The 14,512-nt window shown below is 43.6% G+C and overlaps 1 protein-coding gene across 1 annotated transcript in view; it reads left to right on the forward strand.

Moving 5' to 3' along the window:
* Positions 1–12,305, forward strand: part of ACER3 (alkaline ceramidase 3) — a 71,864-nt gene extending 59,559 nt beyond the window's left edge. The window contains exons 9-11 of the mRNA XM_051608780.1: positions 2,870–2,974; positions 4,792–4,837; positions 5,676–12,305. Coding sequence (XP_051464740.1) covers positions 2,870–2,974; positions 4,792–4,837; positions 5,676–5,729 — 205 coding nt within the window. The 3' untranslated portion in view covers positions 5,730–12,305. The remainder of the gene's footprint in view (positions 1–2,869; positions 2,975–4,791; positions 4,838–5,675) is intronic.
* The last annotated feature ends 2,207 nt before the right edge of the window (positions 12,306–14,512 follow it).

Below are 14,512 nucleotides of genomic sequence, written 5' to 3' on the forward strand. Positions count from 1 at the left end.
TTTCTCCAAAGAGTTCTTAATAGTCTTTCAAGATTAAGTTTTGTTTTTCTTGGGGTGTGTATTCAAGTCCCTCTCATGGTGTGTGTGGTGTGCTGCCTATCAAACATTCACAAGGGGTTTTATCCACTTTGTTCATGACATGATTCATCACTCAACAGGTTTTTAACATTATGTTACACATGAATAGATTGATTTTTTTAAATAATTGATGTTTCTCTTTGACTTCAATTGAGAGAAAGTCATGTCACTGAAGTAATTTTGAGGATCTGTGGCTTACTAAAGCATGCTATTCACACTTGGTTTCACCTGAATGGGGGTTTTATCATGCTTTTTTTTGGTTTTGTTTCTGTTCTTGCCATTTCCCAGGAAAATGTCAAAAGCAGTCATTCTGCAGGTTAAAGAAATACCTACTGCAGTTTATCTGACACCAATAAACAAAGGCTGTTTGAGTGTCTCAGAAAGAACAGTAACTCTCTGAGCCAATTTACTGTACTTGGCTGTCACAGAATCACAGAGTGGTTTGGTTTGGAAGGGACCTTAAAGATCATCTACTTCCAACCCCCCTGCCATGGGCAGGGACACCTCCCACTAGACCAGGTTTGCTGCAAGCCTCATCCAACCTGATCTGGAACATCTCCAGGGATGGGGCAGCCACAGTGTCTCTGGGCAACCTGGGCCAGGGTCTCACCACCCTCACAGCGAAGCATTTCTTCCTCATTTCTGACCTAAATCTCCCCTCCTCCAGTTTTAATCCATTACCCCTTGTCCTCTCACTCCCTGCCCTTGTGAAAAGCCCCTCCCCAGCTTTCCTGGAGCCCCTTCAGGCACTGGAAGGTGCTCTAAGGTCTCCCTGGAGCCTTCTCTTCTCCAGGCTGAACAACCCCAACTCTCTCAGCCTGAGAGATAATACACAGTGCCTCATCTTGAGAAGCACTCAATACAGATGGCATAGAAAAGTTATTTGCCAACACAAGTGGGTGGGTATACAGTGATTTTGTAAATGTTGGCATCAGGCTTGTTTTTTGCAGCTGCATCACATCACTGGTGAGATCATAACCCCCAGTTCACTAAGCCTGCTGAGCTGCTGCAGATCCGTGGGGCTTTTGAACTTGTTCCTAAACTCAGTTTACACCAGCTGCAGAAGCACTTTTTTCCATCCTCATTTTGCAAAGGGGAAAAAAAATAGCATAAATCCTGTAGTTCTTGTTTGGTGATGGTGCTGGAAAAAAATAAATATGCTTGTTTACTAGCTTTATGACTCCAACCTTTGGAGAAAATATATTCCATTTACTTGTATTTTTTTATTATCTGGAAATCTAACTCATGAATCATCCACCTACTTGCCCTTTGTTTGGTTTTAATGTTCAAAGTTGTATTTTGGTTTAGTTTTTGTTTTTTCCATTTGTCTTTCAATGTCAAGGTTATTTAAAAAACCCACAACAACCACCACCAAACGAGACAAAAAAGACATCTATAGCATTCAGCTTCCCTGGTTGAATCTATGGTCTTTTGAACTTGAGCTTTGAGGCTTCCTGCCTTGCAAAGGCTCAGAGCCTGTGCCAGGGTGACAGTCAGTGTGTTCTACTGTGTCATTCCCAGGCTGACTGAATCAAAGCTCTGTCTTCATTATTGTGACTGAGCAGCTCTGGAAACTGAGCAGTAGCTCAGGGAGTTGCATTTTGTCAGGGGGAGTGAACCCTATAACATCGAGCAGTAAATAAGTATTACAGAAGCTTCAGATTTTTCTTCCTTTACACTTGAGTCATCATTCTCCCTTTTTTATTTTGACTCAACGTGAAATGAAAGTCAGAAAAGAAGACAGGCAGATGCTCCTGTGTCAACCAAAACAGGTGTTATCTGTGGAAGCCCAGTGAGCAGGAGGAGTCAGAACAATGTAGTTCCTTTCCCATTCTCTTTTTCCATCCCTTAACCTGTTCTCAAGTAGCTCACACCCCATGACTGAATCATAGAATCATAGGGGTTGGAAGGGACCTCTGGAAATCATCGAGTCCAACCTGAGTCCAACCTGCCTGCTGCAGCAGGGACACCCAGGGCAGGTGACACAGGAACGTGTCCAGATGGGTCTTGAAAGTCTCCAGAGAAGGAGACTCCACAGCCTCTCTGGGCAGCCTGTCCCAGGGCTCTGTCACCCTCACAGGAAAGAAGTTTCTCCTCATGTTGAGGGGGAACTTCCTGTGTTGTCACTTGGTGCCATTTCCCCTCGTCCTGTCACAGGCACCACTGAACAGAGACTGGTCCGTTCTTGACACCCACCCTGCAGAAATTTGTAGACATTAATAAGGTCTCCTCTTAGTCCTTTCAAGTACAAATACAAAGCATGTTGATCGAGTGCTTCAGACCTTCCACTTTCTCTGCTTCCTCACTAGAAACCATTTTGTCCCTGTTTTAGAGCACAACAGGGAAAGGCAACCTAAGCTTCCATGGAGCTGAAGAATAGGTGGTGAGATTGCAAAATGTGAAGTGCTGATGTCTGATGGATCCCATGTCCTCCCTCAGACCTTAAGCTCTGCATTTTATCCTATGGACAGCAGTTCACTGTGTTTGGGGGAGGAGAATGGTAGAACTTAGTTGGGACTGAGGGATTTGAGTCCAGAAGTAACTAATCACTCATTGTATTGAGAAGTGTATGCTTTCTTTAAATGGGTAAGAAAGCCAAGTTGCTGGTATCTTTCTGCACTGGCAATAAAAGGTGTAACTGCTGTTCCTCACCTGCTGACTGTGTGAAGCCTCCCTCATGAAACACATGCCTGAGACAGGGAAACAGGAGCGTGTGATCTGACAGTGGAGCACTGTTTTGGGATTGCTTAGCTTGAAAAAACAACCAACCCATGGTTTTTCTTTCTTACAGAGCACTGCGAGAGAAGATGCCTCCTGTTGTGGGTGCTGTGACACAGTTTCATGCATGGTGGCACATTCTCACAGGCCTGGGCTCTTACCTTCATATCTTGCTAAGGTGGGAAATGTTTTCTAAGCTGAATGTTCTTAAAGCAGCCTTAGGAGTTCTCCTGTGTTCAGATCTAATTCAAAATGCTTTACCAGCCAGAAAAGCTGAAAAAATTGCCTCTTTCTAATTCTTGGTGGGAGTTTTTCTTTTCTCTTTGCAGCTGATCTAAAAACTGGTCTAAAGACTCTGGAAATAAGATTTCTGTTTTTCAAAATGGGATCATTAATCTTGAAATAGTGATGGTTCTCCAGGAAAATGCAGTTCAGGAATGTAGCAGTTTCCCTGTAGCAGTTATACTGTCCAATAGTTTTGCAGTTTATTGATTTCAAAATATTAGCTATTAACACCTTTCTGTTCTTGAACAGCAATCCTGAAGTACCTAATCATGTTTAGTTTTAGAAGCACAACTAATCTTTTGGATAGGCACTGTCTGAAAACTAGCAGCCATCGTGCTGTAGAGCAGGATGGCAGCTGGAAGTAGTTGGATCAGGGCTGTTCCTAGAAGTGCAGGGTGTTAGTTTTAGAGGGAGACTTCAAAGACAGCCTGAGTTAGCAAGTCTGCAGCCAGCAGATTTTTGTCTCTGGCTTTGCTCTGTGCCACCATCTAGTGGAACCAAGGACAAAAATTGAATTGAAAGTGGAATCTGAAGCATTTCTGGAGTTTGTTCTTTATGTAATGAAGGAATGTTTTGCCACTCAGCCATAAGAGAATGTCTGTTTAACAGGTTTGTTCTATGTAGTTGAGAAAACTTGAGCACAAAGCAGTTTTTCTACATCTAACATAATATTCTCCTTTTGTTTTTATCAGATGTTAAAATACCTAGTAAAAGGAAAATGCAAGGAAAATAAATACATTTCCAGTAGCTATTCTGATAGCTTTTTTTTTTTTGCAGACATGTATTGTATATTTGTAAATATATCCATGGTATGTGAAAAAACAGCTGCTCCATTTTAGCTGACAGGTTGCCTGCTGCTCTATAAATAGCTTGAGAGAATCTTTTTAAGAAAATTCCTTACAGGAAGCATGCAGAAAGTTTGGATAGCATGGCAAGGTTTTTCCAGCATGCTGCACAGAGAAAATAATTTGGGTTTGCATCCTCTAGCTTTTAGAGAGTGTACAGATGCCTGATTTGTCTGCCCTACCCCAGTAAGCTACATGCTTACACTGCAGTAGTTTCCCTAGTATTTCCTTAATCACACAGTGGCATCAGCTTTGTCTGCTTAAAAAAGTAAGATCATTCACTGGAAGACATCTGCTGATGGGAGAGGGTGTATAAGAACAAAACTGAGATACAGAATCAAGCTGTGTTGCTTCCCCACCCCCCTGAACATCTGCTGTGTTTTGTCATACACTGGTTTAATTTCATCTTTCAAAAATGACAGGCTCTAGTCCCTGTTTAGTCTTTTTCATAGTGGAGAGAGTTTTCTTCTCTGGGTTTCTTTCTTTCTCCCCACATAGCTGAGGGTTGATTAGTTTGCTTTCATGGTCTAGCACAGAGGGGTTTACTCATAGGATCATAGAATGGTTTTGTTGGAAGGGACCTTAAAGATCACCCAGTTCCAACCCCCCTGCATGGGCAGGGACACCTCCCACAAGACCAGGTTGCTCCAAGCCCCATCCAGCCTGGCCTTGAAGACATCCAAGGAGGCATTACTGTAGGCTAATGTCTCCTATTTTGCATAAATCCAGGCAGAATGGGTAGCTCTGCAGTCACAGAAAAAGTTGTTTTCTAGTTAGAAGAGAAAATGGGGAATAGTACATCATTATTATTTTCTATGCTGGCTTATCCATGAAATTTTAAGCATCCTTTTCTCCATTTCCTCAGTTTATACACAAGGACACTTTTCCTGAAGCACAGGCCAAAGGTGAAGGTAAGCAAGCAACGTTTTGTGTCCATGAGTTCCCTGCAGCATTCAGGTATCTTGTGCTCTGAGCTTGCACTGGGACTCACTGATTATGCCTGTTGGGGTTCTAGCTTTGAGTTCTACTTACATCCCAAAAAACACAGTTAAAATTTCTTTTCATAGAACCATTATGGCTGGAAGGAACCTTAAAGATCATCAGGTTCCAACCCCACCACTAGATCAGGTGGCACAAAACCTCATCCAACCTGGCCTTAAAAACCCCCAGGGTTGGGGCATCAACAACCTCCCTGGGCAACCCTTTCCAGTTCCTCAGCACCCTGAGAGGGAAGAATTTCTTCCTCATATCTAACCTAAATCTCCTCTGTCTCAGTTTAAAACCATTACCCATCATCCTGTCGCTTCATACCCCTGTAAAAAGCCCCTCCCCAGCTTTCCTGGAGCCCCTTCAGGCACTGGAAGGTGCTTTCTGGTCTCCCTGGAGCCTTCTCCTCTCCAGGCTGAACACCCCAACTCCCTCAGCCTGTCTTGATAACCAGCCCTTGGATAATCTTTATGGCCCTTCTCTGGATGCTCTCCAACAGGACTTTATCTTTATTGTGCTGAGGGCTCCAGATCTGGACACAGCACTCCAGATGGGGTCTCACCAGAGCAGAGCAGAGGGGCAGAATCACCTCCCTGGCCCTGCTGGCCACACTTCTGTTGATGCAGCCCAGGATGTGATTTACTCTCTGGCCTGCAAACACACACTGGTGGCTCATGTCACATGTAAGAGTGTTTGGCTTTTGTTCCAAGAGACATAATATTCCAGGAAATCTTTCCCCTCTCCCTATTTTTCTTTTAACAGTTTGTTTTTGGAATATGGCCTGTTCTTCTTGTGGAGCCAGCTAAGAAGCTTTGACCAAGACCTGGGGAGTCCCATCGATCACCTGGTCTGGCTGAATAAAGCAATTCAACAGTTACTGTGGCTGAAGTGTCAGAATTATGGATCAATTCAAGTCCCATTGCTATAAAAGGACTTCTTTGTGTGACTAGGCCAGCTGGCCAGAACAGAACAAAGAGTTGGCACACTAGGGAAATAATGTCTAGGACAGCTTTATTCTGAGTTGTTAAAACAAAGATTGAGACACAATATTTGTATGTATATATTGTACAGCTGATGATACAGAGCTAATATTTCGTGCTGGTCACAGAAAACTAACCATTTTTGAAGTGGATTGCATACGTTTATCATTCAGTTGTTGTTCTTTCTGTGGTCTAAACTAGTATTAGTAACTGAATGACAAGAACAGGCCATTGATGGCCAAGCTAAGTACTTGTGTGGCCTATAGTGAACTGAATGCTTAACCTGAACTACTTTAATCTTTGCACTTTTATACAATTAATGAAGTATGTCATTAGTATTTTAGGGCTTTAATCTATCTTGCTTTTCCACGTTCTCCTTTGCAATTTATATTTTAAGCAAACCAGTTGGGATACCTGTGCCATTTGGTTCATTTTGTAGCTACCAAGCTTCCATTTTCTCTTCAGTCCAACTGAGTTACATCTGGGAGGATGGTCCAGGGTGTGACTGGCAGAAGACACTTAAGATGGTGAAGCATCATAGGGATTCTTGGTTGTGTGTGCAGACTGAATTCCTCATCTGTTTGACTAGTGATCCATCAGGAGACTGCAGGGTGACTGCATAAATATAAGAGACACTTTTTTAATTTGTTAATAATTATTCTTTACATGCCTCTCTTTTCTATCCCTCCTTTTTATTCCCCATGGTCCCATTCATACTACAGATTGACAAACACCTTTAGATGTGTGCTAGTTCAGCTTGGAATTAATTTCTTTCCCTTCTTTTCCAAGACTTACATATTGGTCTGACTTTCAGAAGCATCTTGTTATTCAGAAAAATGAAGAAAGAGTAAAGAGCAAGACTGATGTTGAGGATGCCCCAAAATAGAATTGGCAGCACTTTGATTGCTCGCTCTTAATCTGTCCATCAGATGATTACTCTGTGGAAAGTTGACCACCTTTTTAAAACCAGATTTTGGGGATTAATGGGGGGGACAAACTCTGGTTTCTGCAGTTTTGGTCTACCCAGCTGATGAAAGTTAATAAGCAAGCAGAAAGAAATCATTGAACTAACAGTTTTTCAAAACATACCTCATATTGGAGGCTGTGGGTTTGACTCTTCAGATCTTGGGGCAACTAAAGGAGTCTGTCTCTGGGCCTCCTAGCTGCCTTGCTATGCAATTTTTATCTGCATTTGATGTTCTGAGGGATTTATCCTTCCTGCCATGAAGAAAAAGAAAAAGGGAAAAGCTGAGACTGATTGGAAACCCCATTCTGGATTGATTTAAAACATGCCCACAGCAGCAAAATGCTGTAATGAAGCTATAAAACTGTCTCCCAGATCACAAAGTCCCAGCTAGTGTAAGTTTCCATGCTCTGGCTGAAAAAATCAGACTGAAACCTGTATCATAGAACCAACTCTGACTATAAAATGGTCTCCTCTCTTTTAATATCTATTTTCTTTTTCCTCTTTGCAGTTCAGCTGCATCCTTTGTGTCCATCAGTAGCACTGATGTGTTCCAAATAAAATTGTGGGGTTTGTTACGTGACTGAGCCTGGACTCTTGGGATCAAATAGACCCAAACCCAGGGCTAGAAAAAGATCCTTAACCCTGCATGACTTCAGTGACGTTTAAGTTCTTTTCAACCTGTAATCAACAAACCACTGTCAGGAATGAAAATTTTAAACCAGATTTGTTGTCAGTAGGTTCCAGTCCCATAGACAAGATCAGCATCTGTGTTGGGAAATTAGACTGAAAGACATGGGAATAACAAGCATAGAGGCAGGAAAATGCTGTCTTGAATCAAGTGTCTTATTATCCAGAAGGATAAAGAGATTTGAGCACTGTTTTAAAAAAATGTAGCTTAAAAATAAGTGCCTGCCTATTCACCTCCAGGCTCTCTCAACATTCTTCTGTACCCTGTATCCAACTTTCTTATTAGTATGTTTACATGTTTTCATAAGGTAGAGAAAGAGTCCCATAACAGGAGCAGTGCAGCAAGACCTATCAACAGTCACTTGTGACATCTGCTAGGTATGGTGTTATTTTTAAAAAAAAATCAAACCAACAAAACCTTTATTTTAGTGGCCTTAGTTTCGTTACTGGAGGATCTGGGGGCTCTGTTTGGTTTCCCTGTAACTGCAGGAAGCAGAGTGTGCTGAAAAGCCACTTTCTTACTGATAAGACATCACTACAATGGTAAATTTTAAAGGAATTTGTTGATTCTCCTACAAATTTGCAACTAGGGAGTGTGTGTTTCTCTTCAGATCTTGTTGAATGAAGTTGTCAGGATTTAAAACAAAATAAGCTGGAAAAGTCCTTGTTTTAATTTTATGCTGCTGTTTGCTTTTCATTCACGTGCCATTTGTCACTGATGTTTTTATCTTTTAGAAAAAATCATGGAAATTGGCATATTTCTTTCCAAACAACTAAAAACCACCTCTACCAACCTTCCAGCAGCTCTTCCTTCAGGTTATGTTTGACTCTGAAGAATGTAATTTATGTGTCTGTCCTTCTAAGCATAAAGAATCCAGAATTATGGGTGCTTTGGTTTCACTGCCTTACTGATCTTGTGAGTGATATTGAAACTGGCAGTTTTAACTGCATGTCACTGAAATTCAGACTGCCTTTTCAAGTGCCTGGAAAGACATGTATCCTTACTCCTGTAATCTGTTAAATGTCTGTTAAATTGCTTTTTATTTGTGTCACTTGTATGACATGTTGGTTTTTGTTCTACAAACCTTAGAGCAGCATATCCCAAACTTCTCTTGCACTACAGCTTAGGAGGTGGGGCATCTTTGATCCTGTTTTTTTAGTAGGATTCAGAGAGTAGCTACTGTAAAGGGAATTAGGGAAGTAGCAGGTTTTGTTTAATATGAATCCTACAGGATGTGTTGGACAGACTTGATAGCAATGAGCTCTTACTCTTTAACATCCATGAAGAACCAGAAAATCTGCCACCTTGCGACCATCGTCTCGGCACAGATCAGCAGCAAGTAGTTCTGCAGCCCCTGAGCTGAAAAATTCTTCCTTGGGAATGAAAGAAAAACCTCAAAATCAGTCTCCCAATATGGATCAACACCACATCCTATGCCAGGAATCTAGATTTTCTGGATGCAGCTCAAGACATTCATTATTCAGAATGGAAGATGAGACACGACAACCAGAAATCTGCCATCAGGAAGCATCTGGTTGGTGTTTTGGAGGCAGCGTTGTTAGTTAGCAGTGTTAGTCACTCTGGACTTCATGGGAATGCTGCTGCTTGTAGCACGAGGAGGATGGTGCTACCCACAAGTATTTAGAAGGCTACCCCGTGGTCAGGATTGGAATATGCAGCCTGTCACTTGCTGATCTACCTCTGTCGTGTATTGGACAGGACCTGTGCCCTTAATTACACCTGCCTGAACATGCAGACAATTAGAGCAGCCTGACGTAGCCCCACAGCCCCTGAGGTTGGCACCAATGTTGTACTGATCTGTGGCTGACTCTGTTCACTCTCCATAAACATCCTGCTCTGTTCTGTGTCTGTCACTTCTAGGTTGTGCTCAGTCTGCTCTTCGTCTGCCTGCCCAAGTCTGACTGCATTAGAGAGAGGTATGAGTAGGAGGACTTGAACTCAGACAGGTGAAGTGAAACCTTTTTTGGCAGTGAAGTTACATTTAAAGCTAAGATGCAAACAGCATCACTAGTTCCACGTGATTTTGGAAGAGGTGAGATGGAAAATACTGCTTTGTAAGCCGTTTTAATTCTCTTTAAATCTGATACTGTGCTGTTTTGTTTGGCTGAAGGGGAATTGTATGACTTGAAATGCAGTTGATTCTTTTGGCTGTGGTGCACTTGCTGCCAACACTTGGTTTTGAACAGCTGGATGAGTTTTTTCAGCTAACTCCTCCATCTGAAACTCTTAGCAGCAGAAAATTCTCCCAGTGTCACGAGTGTTTCTCACAGTTACACTCCCCTTGTTTAGTCTGCATTCAAGAATCTCAGTGATGCTGTTTTCTAAAAACCTGTTTCTCCCTGTGGATATATTTTTAGCATTTGGTAGCAGGTGGTGAAGCAATTCTACATAACACTTCTTAGTGGAAGACAAGCTCTAAAGCAGCAGCACTTGTTTTCTTCAGTGGATCTCAGAATCCAGGAACACACCTTAATTTTGGCAGAATCTGTGCCCTGTGATTTAAATTAACATCTTCAGGTAAAATTATCTACTTTATAGAAACCCCATCAGCACTTTATAAGCAGGTGGTGGGAGATTTTAACTGCAAAGTGCTGTTTAACTGTGAGACCAGTATGAAGAGGGAGATTAGTGGTGGAGCCTTTATTACCCACGAGAAGCAAAAAAGCCAGGAGGAGATTAGGAAATCTTACATGGAAAGAGAACAACAAAAGCTTAAGCACAGAATCCTGTGGTGTTACATCAGCCACCCACCCGTAACTGCACTTTAGATTCTTACATAACAAGCTTGAATATTTTACACATTTCACTTTCCTTTCTGACTCTTCACTCTTTACCACAGAAGTGTTGTAGACTCTGTTACATAGGGTTTGTTGTAGATTATTCAGATGTTGTTCCTTGTTTTATGAGGATGGAACGTGACAGAGAAATGAATACATTTCTTATCCCTCTGGAACACCCTCTGCCAGCTTTGTTTGAGAGTCTGGGATTTTGACTCTATCTAGTGTCTTTATCAGCTGTCAGAAGAAGCTGGTTTCCTTTTAATCATTTCCTTAGAGATGCTCTTACACGTCTAACAGTTTTGTTTCTGAAAATGTTTTGCAAGCAAACCTTTTCACCCTGCTGCTGTCAAAGAACATCCACAAAACCCTTGGAAGAGGATGGGAAGAGATGCAGCTGCACAGAACATACTGTGTAACTAGTAAGATTGGGTTTGTGTTTCTTCCTTCAGTTTCTCACTCACAGCTGCCTATAGCTGCCAAGTGCCTGATCTCTGTCACAAACTTTTTCTGAGAGCTGAGGCTGTATTTTCTCCTGGGGTCCCTAAGACAAGATCCTTGCTGGGTGGGAGGTCATTTTGCTGGTTGTTACAAATCCTCCAGCTGCAGGAGTCACAGAACTCTTTTGACTTGCTCCCCAGAAACGTTGTTAGCCAGTACGTGGCTGCCTCTGCTTGGCTCAGACCTTGTGCCTGACTGTACCCCACGTTCCTGATGGATCTGCTCAGATTTTTGGAAGCTGGTTGAGGGGTTTAGCCCTGCAGCTGGTGTTTATTTTAGTGTGTGTAGTTCGAGGAGAGGCAGTGTGAGGGCGCAGCACACAAGCAAACAAGCACTTTATGCAGAGCCCTGTTCCTGGAGCTCCCAGCCAGCTGCTCCAGACAGGACTGGGGATACTGGGCTTCCCATGTACAGTTTTGGGGGCAGGATCGATGCCTGAACCTCTCACTTTACTCCAGAACTCCCCCATCTTACTTGTCGAAAGTCTTTAGATTTGATTACACCTGTAATTGCAAATTTAAGAAGAACCAAGTTCAAAATCCAGCTAATGCCAGACCCGAAGCCAGTGCTTGCACATTGGTTTTGCACATACTTCACACAAGTTGAGTCTGCCTGATTTTTAGAGCAAAATGTTGATTTTTTTTTTTTTAAGAAATGCAAATAAAGGGTCTTTTGATTATTTGTCCACAGGAATATCTGTAAGCACAATCTCAGATTCATCCTTTCCCCAAAGCTCTAGAACATTTATATGTGTCTCCAAAGCTAATGTTTAATACAGTGGGTTTTGACACATGACCACAGCAAAACATGTACCAAAATGTTTTCTATATTCAGGCCTTGGTCAGCAGCTGCAGAAGAATTTTGGTTGTGTCCACTATTGCTCCCTGGATTTTGGAAGACAGAGTTTCAAGCAGCATAAGCAGTAGTTAGACTGAACAGGAACTGGTTTTTCTCTTGATCTTCCAAATTGATGTTGACTATTTGATGTTGAATATTGAACACACCTTAATGCACTCATGATGTTTCCTGGCTTAGCAAGTAACATCTGTCCACCTGTGATGGACATGAAACCCCCCCACGTGTAACGTGACCAAACTTTCTAACATTGACACTATTTGTTCTGACATAATCTTTTGGTTTTGTTGTTTTTTTTCCCACTGAAATCCAGTATATGCTTGCAGATCAATAATGACACTGTGACAGAGGAACAGCAGTTGACCTGTAAAACCCAGCTGCATTGAGCAATGGTTCTTGACAATTTTGATATACTGAACTGATTCTTTGTACCAAACCAGCTGGTAACTAACATTAGGCTTATGTGTATCAGCATATCCTGTTTTGCAAAGCACAGTAGCTCTGAAATATATTTAATGTATTTCATTGGTTATTCATGCTGCAGTCAAGCACTAATTTGTGTCTTTATAGTTCCAATTATTAAAGAATTTTGGTTTAAATACAGCTTTTTCCCAGGTGTTGCTTGGCTTTTGTGTTGCAACAGGGCTGGCCAGTTCTTCTTGATGCTGTGGCATGGGTGGTCTTGGCTTACAGATGCACCAGTAGGACAGTGGGATTTGGAGGAGCTGCAGTGGTGGGGAAGCTTCTTGGCCTGCAGCCATCCAGTAAATACAGACACATTTCCAAATGGAGGTAGGATTGTGTCCATCTTGAACTCCAGTGCGAGGGTTCCCCCATCTTTACTGCCTTGTGCTGGAGCCCTTGGAGCACTGGACCTTGCTTAGAATGAAGCCCTGACTGCAAGTAGAGCAGGACCTTCTCACCTTCAAATGCCTTCCCCAGCCCCTGCCAGTTAGAAGGGAATTCAGGTGCTTGGCCTGAGTGGGAGAGGAAAACAGAATCACAGAATTGTTCTGGTTGGAAAAGACTTTTAAGATAGAATCATAGACTCATAGAACTATTCAGGCTGGAAAAGCCCTTTGGGATCACCCAGTCCAACCATCATCCCTACTCTACAAAGTTCTCCCCTAAACCACATCCACCAACACCACGTCCAAAAGACCCTTCAACACACCCAGGATGGTGACTCCACCACCTCCCTGGGCAGCCTGTTCCAGGGTCTGACCACTCTTGCTGTGAAAAAATCCTTCCTCATGTCCAGTCTGAACCTGCCCTGGTGCAGCTTGAAGCCCTTCCCTCTTGTTCTGTCACTGATCACCTGTGAGAAGAGACCAGCACCAACCTCTCCACAATGACCTTTCAGGTAGTTGTAGAGACTGATGAGGTCTCCCCTCAGCCTCCTCTTCCTCACACTAAACATTCCCAGCTCCTTCAAGGGTTCTTCATCAGATTGATTCTCCAGGCCCTTCCCCAGCTTCGTTGCCTCCTCTGTCCTCACTCCAGCACCTCGAGATCTCTCTGGAATTGAGGTGCCCAAAACTGGACACAAACTCCAGGTGTGGCCTCACCAGTGCTGAGCACAGGGGGACAATCACCTCTCTGCTGCTGCTGGTCACACTATGTCTAAGACAAGCCAGGATGCCATGGGCTCTCTTGGCCACCTGGGCACACACTGGCTCATGTTCAGCCTCTGGTCAATGAGAACCCCCAGGTCCTTTCCTGCCAGACACTTTCCAGCCACACTTCCCCAGGCCTGGAGTGTTGCCTGGGGTTGCTGTGGCCCAAGTGCAGGACCCGGCACTTGGCCTTGTTGAAGCCCAGGCCATTAACATCAGCCCAACCATTTAATCTATCCAATCTATCTCTGTAGAGCCTCCCTATCCTCATGCAGATCAACACTCCCACCCAGTTTGGTGTCATCTGCAAACTTACTGATGATACACTCTGTCCTTAGCAAGATCATCAATAAAGATCATCAAGTCCTACCATTAACCTAACTCTACTGACCTCTACTGAGTCAGTGCTAAACCATGTTCCTCAGCACCACATCTACACATCTTTTAAACCCCTCCAGGGATGGTGATTCAACCACCTCCCTGGGCAGCCCGGGCCAGGGCCTGACAACCCTTTCAGTGAAGAATTTTTTCCTAACATCCAATCTAAACCTCCCCTGGCACAACCTGAGGCCATTTCCTCTCGTCCTGTCACTTGTTACTTGGGAAGAGAGACCAGCCCCCATCTTGCTCCAACCTCCTTTCAGGTAGTTGAGAGAGCAAAGAAGAGGCAGGTCAATGTGCTGGGGCTTGGAGGGTGCAGTTTGCACATCCTTTGCCTCTTCCTTTTCCTGTTCCTTGTTCTGTGAGAGAGGACACTGCAGGGCAGAAGCTCTCCAGGCAGAAACCATGGACCAGCAGGCACTTCCCTAGCAAGTCTCATCCCACCCCAGGGCAGGTAGTGGCCATCTGATATTTCTCCTGCTTCTTGCAGCTCTCCCAGGTACTGCTCATTGACCCCATTTTCTCCTGCACGTGCAGCTTTGTCACTGCAGGATCCACCTTGAACTAAACATTTGGGGGCCAAAGCACAGGGCAGGACACTTCACAGCCAGCGGTGTCGATGTCTGGGGGTACCAGTGCCACCTCCCCTTGGTGGTGCTGCACACCAAGGCCCATCCAAACTCCACAGACCAACATTGTCCCCGTGCTGGGCTGGCTGAAATCCAGCTCTGCACTTGGAGCCTGCAGCTACCCCAGCACTGAGTCATGCTCTGTAATTTCCCCGGGGGATAAAAACACCGTGGTTCTCTCAAG

Source organism: Apus apus, chromosome 1 (assembly GCF_020740795.1).
Source record: "Apus apus isolate bApuApu2 chromosome 1, bApuApu2.pri.cur, whole genome shotgun sequence".
Taxonomy (NCBI): domain Eukaryota; kingdom Metazoa; phylum Chordata; class Aves; order Apodiformes; family Apodidae; genus Apus; species Apus apus.